At 39.8% G+C, this 15,622-nt stretch overlaps 1 protein-coding gene and 1 pseudogene across 12 annotated transcripts in view; both read right to left on the reverse strand.

Annotated features, from left to right (window-relative positions):
* Positions 1 to 15,622, reverse strand: part of rnf220a (ring finger protein 220a) — a 176,746-nt gene that overhangs the window by 34,820 nt on the left and 126,304 nt on the right. For 11 of the 12 annotated variants that reach the window (XM_067453501.1, XM_067453498.1, XM_067453497.1 and 8 more), the window contains 2 exons: positions 8,732 to 8,780; positions 3,947 to 4,042 (listed from right to left, as the gene is read on the reverse strand). In XM_067453501.1, coding sequence (XP_067309602.1) covers positions 3,947 to 4,042; positions 8,732 to 8,780 — 145 coding nt within the window. Of the gene's footprint in view, positions 1 to 4; positions 247 to 3,946; positions 4,043 to 8,731; positions 8,781 to 15,622 lie in introns of those variants that run through there. The other variant, XM_067453506.1, reaches the window with a different exon arrangement.
* On the reverse strand, positions 13,941 to 14,056 carry LOC137090405 (5S ribosomal RNA; annotated as a pseudogene).

Consider the following 15,622-nt stretch of genomic DNA (forward strand, 5'->3'; position numbering starts at 1 on the left):
ATACTTCTCTCTTGCCACTGCTCTGCAACTCCTCTTCCATTGCAAACGCCACAACTCCACGAAACTCATTTGGTCTACTAAAGCATGAAGCCCGGATAACTCTTCTTCAAAGCGCCGATATGAGCCTTAATAATCATTTTACGAAGGATGAATAAGGATTGAAAATGTTAGGCTCACTAGAGCGGTTCGTTTCAGCGCGCCATGGCCGCCATGTTGCTACCGGTCATGTGATCGACCGTCACAGAGTCACAAGCTGAGGGTGACGCAGTTCCGTCTGTCGCCACTGGGGCGCAGCAGCATTTAAATGACGCCTGTGTTGTTCATCTGACGCTCACAACAAACTCTTCTGGCTTGAAAACTATACCACTATAATCACTATAATATCAAGATATGAAACTTGTGACTGTGATTAATGCTATTCCTTATGGTGTGTTGTGTTAGAAAAAGACACAAGAGAAAATCTGAAAAGACTTCACAACATCTGACAAAACAATTCAAGTATACACAGAGAAAAAAGGTGTTAAAATTGTTCCTTTAGGGGTGCACCAGCTTTTCACTGGAGCAATACCCTTAAATGGACATATCTGTACCTTTTTTCTTTCTTTCTTTCTTTCTTTCTTTCTTTCTTTCTTTCTTTCTTTTTTTTTTTTTTACCACAAAAAGGTTCATAGTAGCAGGGGCACAATCTAACGCTTCTTCTTGAGTTTCTCATTTTGTGTAAATCCACTTGGGGTTCAGAGTAGGCCTATTTATTTTTTCCCTCATTAATTTCACACATGTCTAATCTAGTGTATACTTTTTTTTTAGTTTCCCCCGAAAGAATGGAAGTGAAATGTGACAACATGCCCCATAGGTGGGTACACTGTAACATGACCGTATGACAGCTTAAAATGTTTTTTGATCTGATAGAAAAAATACCCCAAAAATTATTTTGTCAATAAAAAAACATAAACATATATATATATTGTTTTACTTTTTCAGATAAGATAATGATATTTTTTAATCATTCAAATTTTAATTAAAATAGTTTGACAACAAACACACTGCAAAACACAGCTATACATCACAGTTCAAAACATAATAATAATTAATCATTACTGAACATTGACTCTCAGTTATTATTCACCATTTTCTCGTGGTTTCTCAATAGAACTCATAAAAGAGGAATATAATAATATCATATTTCTAATAGGAGCTCATTGTGACGACATGCCCCACCTGCTCCACTGGGATTAACCCCGGCTCGTGTCTTCTGCTGTTAGATCAGCATTAAAGAACATCTCAACTGTTAAATAACATATAGAAGATTACAATAATATCAGATTTGTCATATTTTTAAATAAATACAAAAATGAAAAATAAACTTAAGTAAGAAATGTACTTTTGCTATTGTTAAATAAATGTTCAGAGATGTCTTCCAGAGATTTTAAAATTTTGCCACATTTTTTTTCTGTTATATGGCAGCATACATTACGTTTTTTCATCCTGGTATGAGTGGCAAGTTTTAAACCATGTGTGTAACAACTAACCCCGCGTTAGGTTGTGCCCCGCTCTCCCCTATTTGTACTAAGGTACTAATATGCACCTTTTAGGAGTAAAAAAGTTACACAAATGTTCATTTAAGGGCACTGCTCCAGTGACAGCTTGTTGTTACCCCTAAAGTTACAATTTTGACACATATAGTATTCTTTATTAAAATATTCTTTAATATTCTCATAAAGTTACAAATTAGTGCTAACATTGGAGCCTTTCAGAAAGGTCTCATTGACTATTTGATATTAAAATGCATTTATTATTGTTTAGAATAATTTTAATACAAGCACAGCTCCATTTAGGACCTCATTAACATCACCTAGTCGGCATCTGTAAGTGGCATCACAGAATTAGCATATGCTGACCACAGCAGGCCAGATGTGGGTATGTTGGGCACAAACTGTCCCATCATTGGGCTCATAGGAAGGCCCTATCTTGAGCCATTACTGTTGAAAGTCTATTTTATGATGATTTTCTATCTGTCCACGCTCGGCAGATTAGGTTGCAAAAGAAGATCATGAGTTTTAGGGAAAATGCACCATTGAGGTCATCTGAGCAGCTTCACTAATGAGAAGTTCTGCAAAACTCCGTCTTTTATGTTTTTTAAGCCTCTTGACAATCATTACATATCAGTAATTACTTTTAGTTTTGTAATGTTAGAGGCAATCAGACTTATCAGGAGCATGCAGGAGGGCCTTCTTATAGCTAATGTGCAAAGATCTGTCCGGATATTGTTTTAATTAAGAAATTCTCTCACTTCCCGGGTTGAGGGACTGATAGAAAAGCAAAATGTCCCACAGAGCCACAGCTCCAGGGGGGAAAGCAGGAAGAAAACAAACATGTCAAGGACACTGGAGCACAGAGATGATATCCGGGGCTCGGGGGCAGCGTAGATTAGCCCAGGGTTAAACTATGGATGATTACATATCAGAGCAGAACACACATTACAGCCTGAGTAAACCTGAGGCTGGAGATTAGCAGAACAGATCTCGGCCTGTATTAATACGTCAGATCCCAGTCTGGGATAAGATGGTGGATGAAAAACTGGATGCACATACACATTATTATATAGACTTCTTTCCTGCTATATTTGACATGTTTTGAGATATTTTCATTTACAAAGAGATATTTACTTTACTTCATAAATATGAATTGATGTTTCCCTTAACCATCATGTGTTCCTAAATTATTATATTTAATACAGTTATTGTTAAACTGAACTGCAAGGCCAAAATAAATTCATATGGATCAGATGTCCTTCAAAGTTTTTTGAGGAAAACATTCCAGGATTTTTCTCCATATAATGGACGTCAATGGGAACCAACGGTTGAACGTCCAAATCAATGCAGTTTCAGAAGAAGAGCTTCAGAGGCTCTGACTGATCCCAGATGAGGAATAGGGCCTAGACAAACCATAATTTAAAAAAAATTAAACGTATATATATTTTAACCTCAAATGTTTTACTTCGGTGTTGTTGTTCTTCACGGCGTATGACGTCCTCATGCGTGACGTAGGTGGAAGTACCGACCCCAGTGCAGAAAAACTCCATCTCGTGCTCCTCCAACTCTAAAATCGCCCGACATCATTTTTTTACCTTTATTTTTGTAAAGGCCGATTGATTTAGTTTTTGCCCGTTCGTTTTAACACTGGGTCGGTACTTCCACATACATCACGCATGACCTTTCCGACGTGAGGACGTCATACGCCGTGAAGAAGAAGAACACAGAAGTCAAACATTTGAGATTTTTTGTAAGAAAATGTCTGGTTTGTCAGGATCAGACCCTATTCCTCTGAGATCGGTCAGAGCCTCTGAAGCTCTTCCTCTGAAACTGCATTGATTTGGACCTTTAGCCGTTGGTTCCCATTAAAGTCCATTATGAGGAGAAAAATCCTGGAATGTTTTCCTCAACTTCATTTCATTTCGACTGAAGAAAGACAGACGTGAACATCTTGGACGAGATGGGAGTGAGGAAATTATCAGGAAATGTTCATTTTGAAGTGAACTAATCCTTTAAGAGCATTTTCGTGCTAACCAATAGCAAATGTAACAACAATACCTACGGTACAAATTCAGTCCGTTACCATCCTACACTTTTGAAATGGTTCTTTATTTATGTCTTCACTTCCTTTTGACAAAAATCCAGGTTCAAAGTGCAACATCTCAGGTAAAGCACCAACTTTTAGTAACATGGTCCCTAGATTTCCTTCAATTTAAAACTCCCACACAGCGATACACTCTCAACAAGCTAAAACCCAGGGAGATGAAGTGCTGCATGAGAGTAGAGGGTTTCAGCGGTCTGTGTGTGTGTGTGTGTGTGTGTGTGTGTGTGAGTTGTGCTCAGAGTGTCAGAACTGCACAGTCTGTCAGTCTGTACCTGTGACAAGACTCTCTGTCTGAGGTTTGCAGACTCACCTGGTATCTGTCAGAATGGTGAGCTTCATCAGAGGAGAGCGGGGACACAACTGGAGACTCGCCCTCACGTTTGATGTGCACTGACAACAGGAGAGACTAGCAAGAGAGAGAGAGAAAGACACACAAAAAACAAGAGAGAGAGGTGAGCAGCCATCCGCTAGACATGGGTGTCATCCACAGAATTGATGGAGCTGTAGCCGGTTAAAAAACATACACACAGACACACACATTCTCACACACACGCACATGTCTGGTGCGCTATCTTTCTGGGGGACTCACCATAGATGTAATGGTTTTTATATTGTACAAACTATATATTTTATCCCCCTACACTGCTCCTACCCCTAAACCTGCCCGTCACACAAACCATTCTGCATTTTTACATTTTCAAAAGAAGTCATCCTGTATGATTTATAAGCCTTTTGAAAAGTGGGGACATCGCCAATGTCCTCATATTTGACCCTCTCCTTGTAATACCTATGTCATACCCATGTCATTAACACACACACACACACATACACACACACACCCCCCCCCACACACACACGTTTGCGTAGTGGTTTAATGCATAATGGCGTAATGGTTTTTTTACTGTATAAACTGTATAGTTTATCCCTCTACACTGCCCCTGTCCCTAAACCTACCCATCACAGGAAACATTCTGCATTTTTACTTTCTAAAAAACCTCATCCTGTATGATTTATAAGCCTTTTGAAAAGTGGGGACATGGCCAATGTCCTCATATTTCACCCTCTCCTTGAAATACCTATGTCATACCCATGTCATTATACACATTTGTGTCCTCATATTTCACAAAAACATGCCCCCACACACACACACACACACACACACACACACACACACACACACACACACACACACACACACACACACACACACACACACACAACAACAACTCCAAAACCGGTGTGTTGAAACAATGTAACTGATGTGAACAAATGCTGACAGATAACCATTAACTGCCACTTCGGCTTCAAACTATGTGTGTTGACAGGACATCAGTGTTTAAAGTAATGGATGCTTTGACAGAGGAATAGAGAAAAAGCAGGACACTAGACGGCATGACAGGACACTTTGATCACCTATAAACACACCGCCATGTGCTGGGAGACGTAACCGGCCTGTCCTTCTGAAAACCTAATTGACTTAATTTCTCAAATGACTGAGGAAAGGGGGAAGGGGGAAATACTGCTTACTTTCCCGGGAGTCTTGATCTCCGTCCTGCTTTTATGAGGCGGCTATAAAATATTTGTATTTACAATCTGCTCTGATTAATCAGAGTGAGAGGAGGTGTAGCTGCTTTAGTGGCTGACAACTGTAATCTAATATTAATATGTGAAAAATGGCAGCCTCTCTCTATGGGGACAGTAAATTAGACATTATGCATGGCTCCTTATGCCTTTGAATCGCAAGGTCAGGAAACAATTTATTTGTGATCTCAAAACCTTTGGAGCTCGGGGAATACAGAGTGTGCCAGAGAGCGAGTAAGTGTGCTAAGTGTTTACATGAGTCTACTGTATCTAGTGTATGTGATGTTTCATTGTCCAATGAGAAATGATAACACATGAACAGCTCGTTTAGTGCATCTGACTTGAAGATGTTATAATAAATAAAATGGTTAAAAAATAATGCATGTTATGATAAAGGTTATACACCGCTGTTCAAAAGTTTGGGTTTGGTAAGATTACTTTTTTTTCAACAAAGGCTGCATTTATTTGATCAAAAATACATCTAAAACACAGAATGTTTTGCATCATTGCTCCAGTCTTCGGTGTCACGTGATCCTTCATAAATCATGCTGATTTGGTGCTCAAGAGACATGTATTAATATAAACTGAGACATTTTTTCATTATTATTTGACGAAAAGAAAGTTCAAAAGAATATTTTGTAACATTATAAGGGACAGATTTACTAACAGCTTGGGCTGACGCAACCCTCCTTTTGGCATTAAAAAACTAAAGACATGCACGCGCTGAAAAATGTGTGCTAAAAAGGCGTGGACAGAGTTATTTAAGCGGCTGATGTATTTGTAGGAGTTTCCCATTCAGGCGCAAAATTTATGGGAGGAGAATATTTAAATGAATCAAGTAAGTTGATTTTTAAGGTTTGCGCTTGTCAATTTACTAATGTTTGCGCTATTATTTACCACCCAAAAATGTTTTAAACCAGAAGGTAACTGGTAGATTGTGTTGGTCATTATGGAAACGTCCGTGTTCATTAATTTGCGTGTCGTCAGTAGATCACACACAGAACTGTCCACTCCCACCGGCGCTTTTATGCCATTGTGCTCACACTAATCTTCCCTGTTTAGTAAATCTGATCCTACACTGCAAAAAATGCATTTCTTACTTAGTATTTTTGTCTTATTTCTAGTCTAAATATCTAAAAAATTCTTACATCAAGAAACATTTACTATACAAGATTGTATTGGCTAGATGGTTTTGTTACATGCATGGCATGCCCAAAGTAGATGTTTTTTTTATTATTAAAACAACTTTAATTGTTATTAGCAGATCCTCAGCCCAAGCACATGCTCTACACTTCACCACAATGGTAACGTCCAAAAACACTAACATAACATACTTTTAAATAACAACAAAACAAAACATTAAACATTACAAAGTCTCTCCATTTTCTCATCTCGTTAGAAATGCATAAAATAGCACTTTATTTAAACATTTACTCTCCAAATTCAGCCCATTTGCAAAGCATGATGGGAAGTGAAAGTCCTGTTTGTTCGGCTTACTTGATTGAATCATGTTATTTCAAAATAAACACATCAAGTTATGTCAAAGAGTAACGGTTTTAAGTCAGTTTAACATGACTCAATTACATTTGAACCAGAAACCTGATATAATGGTGTTAAATCAATATGAATTGCTTAAATAAAGTGATATTTTTTTGAGTGTAGACAAGCAAATTTAATTGTCTTGTTTTGGGAAAAAATAACTCAAAATGAACAGAGTTTTTGCTTAAAATAAGCTAAATAATCTGCCAGTGGGGTAAGAAAAATAATGTTGTTTTAAGATTATTTTTCTTACCCCACTGGCATATTATTTAGCTTATTTTAAGCAAAAACTCTTTTCATTTTGAGTTATTTTTTCCCAAAACAAGACAATTACTTTTGCTTGTCTAGTAAATACTTCTTGTTTTAAGAATTTTTTGATATTTGAACTAGAAACAAGCAAAAAATACTAAGTAAGAAAAGCATTTTTGGCAGTGTATATGTGTTTACTGCCACTTTTGTATTAATTTCTTCTATAAAAACCGGTAGTGTACCATCCTAAAAAGTTTACGTTTCAAAATACTTTAATAATATTTAGCTATCTATACTAGTGACGCCAAGTTAAAATAAAATAATTGACATCCAATCATTTAGATGATGTTTAAATCCCTCAAATTCCTCTAAAATACCTAAAAAGTCAATTTGCACACTGACGTGCACCAGCAGTGGCAGCGCTGCAGATGTTAGCATGATAACTATGCCGCCCGCCTACCACCGTTGGCCTTCGCCCCGTTGGATTAGGAGCCGCACAGACTGGCATGGAGTCGCTATGGCAATGGCGGCTTGAGAGAGGGGTGAAGACGGGCCGGGGTTAATCCCCTTTAGAACTAGAGAGTTGGGCCTGATCTGCCTGCTTACGGTCTTTTAAAGGAAAAGCATGGACCCCCTCCACCATCCTAGCTAGCCTCTTCATTTTCCACACACTCCTACTGAATACTAAGTGTGTGCTATAGCATGCTCAGTCACGCCTCACACGGCCTGTTCTCTAACCCGCTCCCATGTCTTCTGGATCCCATGTTTTTTCCCATATTCTCCAACTGCGGGTCCGAACCAAAGGGTTTGCCCTCTGAAACGAAGGACAATCATGCATAAGATGGCACGTTTATCGCCATTCTTGTTGAATTGTTCGTTTCTTCACCAAGAAATATGCATTTATTCTGGGACAAAGTAAAATAGATATTTCAAAAAGTCTACAGAACACTGTAGTCAATGCAAGGTCTGCATTGCTGACATTTGCAAAGGTTCAAGGCATCATTAAAATCTGTAAACTGAATGTGAAATATGCCTGACGTGTCGCAATACTCTTCACTGACAATGTCATATCATCCTGTAATTTCTTCCTCTTCAAAGTTATGGTATATTCATGCTTAAAGCACAAATGACAATGCTTTCGTTATTTACTCACCCTTACTTGTATGACTTTCTTTCTTTTGTGGATATTTTGTAGAATGTTTTTATTTTTTTGTTCATTGTAAGGGCAAAAAAACTAACAAAATGCAACATTTTTGAAAAATATTTAAGATGAGGGTGAATAAATGGTGACAGAAGTTTCATTTGTGGGTGAACTATCCGTTTAACATCCTTGCTGGAAATGAAATACAACTGTTTATAGCGCATTAAAACTCTGTAGTGAATCTTGTTGTGATTGCACTACATAATTCAATTGATGTGGATGGAAATTTAATTAGGGAAATACGCTTGGCCTCTTCCTCCTTTTAAGACAATGACACTAAAAAACATTGGTATCGTTTTCCATGTCCAGGTCTTTTGAATAAGCAGTCAGGAAACATTGAAAGCAGTAAGTAAATTACTGCAGGAAATAAAGGCAGAAGTTCGCGGCCGCTCTATTTCATAGAGATACACAAGACTCGCTGAACATCTTTGTCTAGAAAACAGAGCTCTAATTGCCATTAATTGTGGCTGAGCCTATCAGTGAGCATAATGATTTAAAATGGCTCCACGGTGGTGGCCATCTTACCTTCGGTGTGCCTGGAGCCGCATTGATGTCCTTGTGTGATGGGTTCTTGCTGTGGGGGGAAAAAGACACTGTGAGAGATGGCTATAACCAATAAAATGCTTCAGATGGCTATAACCAACACGTGATCAAAATATGGAAACCATTTGCAAAATGTTGGAATCAACCATAAAAAAACACTTTTTAACCACTCTTCTGAATATCAAGGTCAATGTCTCTCAATGGTGCTTTCGCGCCGAATCGATGAGACTTGCATTGACTCAAAATGCCCATTGAGGAGGACAAGTCCACAGCTGACGTGCTCTGATGTTACCTTTAATGTAATGTGATGTGCGAGCGCAACTTGTTGGAATGATGGCTGATTTATTTTGATCATGTGTCACAGCACTGGCTATAAACCCATCACCTTTTAGACTGAACAGAAACTGCGATCTGTCATTTCGAAAAGATGTAACTTTTGTCCCCTAAGGAACCGGACCACATGTGTCTCCTCCATCAACACTCACTTTAGCTCAGTCACGTTGAGCGCTCCCCTGTTGGCCTCACTTAGGACCCGAATGGGCCTTCGAGAGGACAGCTGAGACAAAAGAGAACAAAGCCACACAAATCACACTTTTAATCATCTGGAGATGGAAAACGGGGGGGAAAAATCGAGAGCAGTTTCAAACCCATCCTCTACGCCACTCAATCCAGGCAGCCCTGGGTCATGCTGTATTTGAAACAATTACTGTCCAAAAGTACGACTGCTAAGCAGATTTGGGTTATAATTTTTTTATTGAAGTAATCATTCTCATGGATGTTTCCATCCAGACCTGATCCCCCCCCCACCGCAACCCTCCCGCAGTTAGACTAAGGCAGAAGGGAATAAATGATTTTGCGGTTATTTGATTTGTCAGTGAAACGCCTTGGGCACTTAGGACTTTGAAATATGTTGAGGACAATGCACTGGCTTGTAAACATTGTATTAAAGAGGAAGAGAATGGCAGAGAGGGAGAAAAAAGGGTGGGGGGCGACTCCTTCTTGAGTCTGGCGGGTGGATTGTACATCGAATCTTTGCCTTGTGGACATTGTGGATTGAGGATGACTGATTGGAAGACAGGAATTATTAAACGGGGCGGCTAAAGCATCCACCGACAATAGGGAAAGACATATCAAATCGGATTCCTCTCTGAAACATTAATATCTTTCCTGCCATCTCTCTTTCCATTGCTTTCTTTTTTGTCTTTTTCCCTCTGTCTGCCTGTTTCCTTGTCTGAATCTCGTTTAGAGCCTCATAGATTGGTCACTGCTCACTCTCAGAAAAAAAGGTACAATGCTGTCACCGGGGCGGTACCCTAAGGTACAAAAGTGAAAAGGCACATCTTTGTACCTTACTAACCCCTAATAGTACGTATTAGTACATTAGAAGGTACATATCATTACTTTTAGAGTGCATATTAGTACCTTTTCGGTTTTGTACCTTAGGGTGCCCCCCGTCGACAGCATTGCACCTTTTTTTCTGACAGTGCTGGTGTTTATGAAGCAGTCTGATGATGACCTGAAAAAACAATGACTGGGTAACATCATCCTGTCATGTCTGTTTTAAATCATGCATTCACAACCAGAGAGACGCTTTCACTGGAACTGAATTAGTCTGAGAGTCTGAGCCAGCGGGTGTACTTGTCACCGGACAAAAGAAAAGGAGCAAAGAGCAAAAGAGAACATGGATCCTATTTGTGTTCATTTAGATTTGAAAAAGATGAGCAGTTCCTGCTCTGACAGATGGAGTACAGTGTGTGCACTGGCTAAAGAGGCTCAAATGTAACGAATGACAGGTGAAGGCGGGGTTTGGTGCTTTGCCCCGCCCCTCCACTCAGGTAATAAGCCTGAAGCCCGCCTTTTCTGCAGTCAACATGATTGATCTGACAGCCAGGGGAGGAAAGAAAGAGAAGGCGACAGAGAGAAAAGATGAGACAGAGGAGAAGAAAGAGACAACACAAATCAGGAACCAGGCCTTGAGAGGGGATAAATTGCCCTATCGGTGGCAGAGCGCTGTTTGCGAGATAATAAACAGACTCCTCGGCATCATAAATCCGCCCAGCGTGGCACGGTGAATCTCGGTGACCTCACACATCTCCTCATGTCAAAAAAAACAACACTAAGATACACTCCATACCCCGTAGCGCTCTAAATGCCCCCTTTGCACTCATTGTATGGCCTAGTATCTCAAAACACTCTTTCCCCATAGTGGGACATGCATGGAAGGCCAATGGCAGAAAAACACTCTATACTACTTTAGAGATGCCACGCAGACCCTGAACTATAGGACCTGAGGGATATTATGTAATGGTAGGTATATGGAGCACACGAGTTAAGGCCTGTGTGCAAATGCATAAATCAGGATGGATTTCTGCAGTGAAAATACTGGAATTTTAAACGGACCTTCAGGCAAGATTCTGTGTACTCAAATTAAACAAAAACTGAATGAGATGCGTGAATTTGAGATGTTACACTATAAGGTAGAGGGTTGAACATTTTTGATGCCTAGGATCCAAAAAAAACACCTCTTTGCAAAGAACCTGTGGTAGGAAAATGGCCGTAAGGGTGATATTGCCAATCATCTTGACGTTGTATACAAAAGGAATTATTAAAATATCTTACTTTTTAATAAAGAATAATATAATATTTTAAAATAATTATTAAAGTGATAGTTCACCTAAAAATGAGTGTGATGTTTATCTGCTGACCCCCAGGGCATCCCAGATGTAGGTGTGTTTGTTTCTTCAGGAGAACACAAAGGAAGATTTTTAACTCAACCGTTGCTCGTATAATGCCTGTCAATGGGGTGTATTTCTATGAGAGTAAAAACACACAGACATATGAATCCATATTAAACCCTGTGGCTCGTGACGACACATTGATGTCTTAAGACACGAAATGATCGGTTTCTGCGGAGGTAAAATCATTTTTTACCTCCGTCCTTTGGATGAGATGTCAAACCGAGGTCCTGACTCTCTGTGGTCTTACCCCTCGTAAAAGACTAGGGGTGTAACCCCGGTGTCCTGGCCAAATTCCCCTGATTGGCCCTTACCAATCATGGCCTCCTAATAATCCCCATCCCCTGAATTGGCTCTATCACCCTCTCTCCTCTCCACCTATCGCTGGTGTGTGGTAAGCGCACTGGCGCCGTTGTACTGTGGCTGCCGTCGCATCATCCAAGTGGATGCTGCACACTGGTGGTGGTTGAGGAGAGACCCCTGACATGAGTGTGAAGCGCTTTGGGTGTACAGTTGTACATTTGAAAGCGCTATATAAATGCCTCATTCATTCATTCATTCAAATACAACACTATGTACAATAGCCGTCCCCGCGCCATCACTTCCACTGGGTGAGGTCAAATTATACGATATGGCGTAGAGATATACGCAAGAGATAACTTAAGATACGCCATATGGTGTACATTTGACCTCACTTGCCGGAAGTGATTGCGTGGTTGTGACTTTGTATATAGTGTTGTATTTGAGGTAAAAAATGATAGAAATACTGTTGGGTTTCTTGCAGAAACCGATTGTTTCGTGTCTTAAGACATAAATGTGTCGTCACGAGCCTCAGGGTTTAATATGGATTCGTATGTCTGTGTGTTTTTTACTCTCATAGAAATACACCCCATTGACAGGCATTATACGAGCAACGGTTGAGTTAAAAATCTTCATTCAAACCATCACATTTTCATTTTTGGGTGAACTATCCCTTTAATTATTCAAAATTATTTATATAGTCTATTTCTATTTTCTATATAGTACAGTATGAATTTCCCAAATACTCAGTTTAAAATGATTCACAGTGTTTCCCAGTCTTCAAAATCCCACAGAAACTCCACACTCCGGACAAACCAAGCTTTCCCATTCCTCTTTCGCAGCCAAATTCAGCTAGACTGAGAAGAGGGAGCGAGAGAGAGAGCTGGTGAAAATTGAATAAATGCCAGTCGACAGTTGGGGGGTTGTAAGCTGGAGATAAAGATTGCTTTTCGTGTCGTTTGCCACCCGGATCTCCCTCGCTCCGCTGGAGGCAAATTGATTACGTGGAGAGGTTGGGAAAGGGTGGGGGAATATGTAGATTGCTGTGGCCCTCAGAGCAGGCAGACGGGTAAAGGGCATGATGGATTTCCATTTCCATACATGAAGAGCGGAGGACGAGTTAGGAGAGGGGGCACGGCGATACGGCCACAGGGGAGGAAGAGAGAGGGGAGTGTGTCGGCGGGCTCCAATCTCACACACACTCACCCGCATCCACTCAGACATCTGCCTAATGCTACATCTTAAATAGCTTTCCCCATTTTACATGCACTCAAGTCTCATTTGGTGCAGAATGAAACGCTATCATTAAAGGGAGATTTACTACAAATTGCCACAAATTCGCCATGTCACTTCCAATGATCTGTGTGTGCTAGCATGTGTTGAGCGGAGCCCCGGCTGGGAGGAAGTATACAGGGAAGGAAGACGCCAGCAGTTACCCAGAGTCCCACACTGATAGAAGGAGCACCAACAAAGCAATGCTGTGACTGCTCTGTGTACTTCAGGATTGCCTCGATTGTGTCCGATATTGTGGGGCTGCGCAACATATCGAAATATCGCAACTGTTTATATCGCAATATGCATATCACAACGGCACGAGATATCTGAATGATTTTAATAGGCTACTTCAACAATGTGAAAGTGTGTACGTTTTAGGTCAAAGCTGCAACGCATATAGCAGAGAATTGACTGGGCACACGACTTTTACTTATGTAATAATAATAATAATTAATAATTCGTTACATTTATATAGCGCTTTTCTAGGCACTCAAAGCGCTTTACATGGAAGGGGGAATCTCCTCAGCCACCACCAATGTGCAGCATCCACCTGGATGATGCGACGGCACCCATATTGCGCCAGAACGTCCACCACACACCAGCTGATTGGTGGAGAGGAGACCGAGTGATGAAGCCAATCAGGATAAGGGGATTATTAGGAGGCCATGATGGACAGGGGCCAATGGGCAAATTACACCCCTACTCTTTATCGAAGGACATCCTGGGATTTTTAACGACCACAGAGAGTCGGGACCTCAGTTTAACGTCTCATCCGAAAGATGGTGCTCTTTGACAGTATAGTGTCCCCATCGCTATACTGGGGTGTTAGGACCCACACAGACCACAGGGTGAGCGCCCCCTGCTGGCCTCACTAACACCTCTACCAGCAGCTCCTGGTTTTCCCAGTTGGTCTCCCATCCAGGTACTGACCAGGCTCAGCCCTGCTTAGCTTCAGTGGGAAACCAGTCTTGAGCTACAGGGTGATATGGCTGCTGGTGGCTGATATGTGACTTGCTTGATGTTAAAAAGATTTATTAAACGCAATCAACAACGTCGCTTGTGTCTGACACACACACCGAACATGCACAAGTCGCATCTCTGACAGCTTGTGATCCCTTCAGTTCAGTTTCGTGTCTGCATTACATTCGCAATTATATTTTTTGTTTGTTTACATTGATGTTAAAATGATATTGTCAGATTTGTGACATTAATTTTTGCTAAAACGATACTGGTCATTTCACAAGTTGTAGCGATGCTTTCTTTTCCCAGAAATAATGTGAAACACATAAATGGTAATATTCTCAGTAAAAAAAATAATAATAATACATTTAAATAGATTTTACACACTAATTGCAATATCATCTCGCAAATTGAATATCGCATTATTTAACAAGGTATCACATATTGTATTTTTCTTCAATATCGCGAATGTTCGCTAATGCAAATGTTGTGAATCCCATTTTAATTAATCATTTTAATTAACAGATAACAACAACATTTGTAATACTACTAAACCATGGCAAAATTCCCATGATGACCAACACCATGATCTAACCACATACTATGCGGTAAATTGTTAATTTTTACGATTGCTTGTTTTATTTTATTATCAAGCTGCATGCCTTAAAAGATATTCTGAAGAATGTTTCAACTGTTTTGTTCATTTAATGAACGTCAATGGGGACCGAAACAACATCGGACACCATTACATTTCATTGTATGGATAAATCAATTTTTTCAAGAATATCTTCTTTTGTGTGGCAAAATGCATACAAAATTTGGAACAACATGACAGCGAATAAATTATGATAGAATATAAATGCAAATGACACTATCCTTTTTGAACATAAAATGTGTGATTTAGACAAATTGTGCAGCAATTTAATCATGGGCAAACAAAATATGTGACACTGGACCACAAAACCAGTCATAAGGGTAAAGTGAATAAATTGAAAGCTGAATAAATAAGCTTTTCATTGATGTATGGTTTGATAGGACAATATTTGGTCCGAGACTATTTGAAAATCTGGAATCTGAGGGTGCAAAAAAAATCAAAATATTGAGAAAATCTCCTTTAAAGTTGTCCAAATGAGGTCTTCAGCAATGCATGTTACTAATAATAATACATTTTGATATATTTACAGTAGGAAATTAACAAAATATATTCATGGAACATGATCTTAATATACTAATAACTTTTGGGATAAAAGAAAAATCTATGATTTTGACCCACACAATGTATCGTTGGCTATTGCCACAGATATACCCGTGAGACGCAGGACTGCTGAAGAGCTCCAGGGGTCACATATTTGAGTATGTCTAGGACAAGGGGTAACAGAATCATTTAATTCAGTATTCTTCTGATTCTACTCACCTAAATCTCTCAATCGCAAACAGCCTAATTTCTTATTTACTCTCCTATCCTAAATCAGTATAAAGCGATCGGACTACCTATAGCTCAGGAAAATAACTCTCTTGGCTATAAGCAGGGGTTAAAAGGAGTGCAGGAAAGGCTAAATCACGGGCCTGTAATGTCGAACGCGGCATCCAACCCTGACAGACC

This window comes from Pseudorasbora parva, chromosome 9 (assembly GCF_024679245.1).
Source record: "Pseudorasbora parva isolate DD20220531a chromosome 9, ASM2467924v1, whole genome shotgun sequence".
Classification (NCBI taxonomy): Eukaryota; Metazoa; Chordata; class Actinopteri; order Cypriniformes; family Gobionidae; genus Pseudorasbora; species Pseudorasbora parva.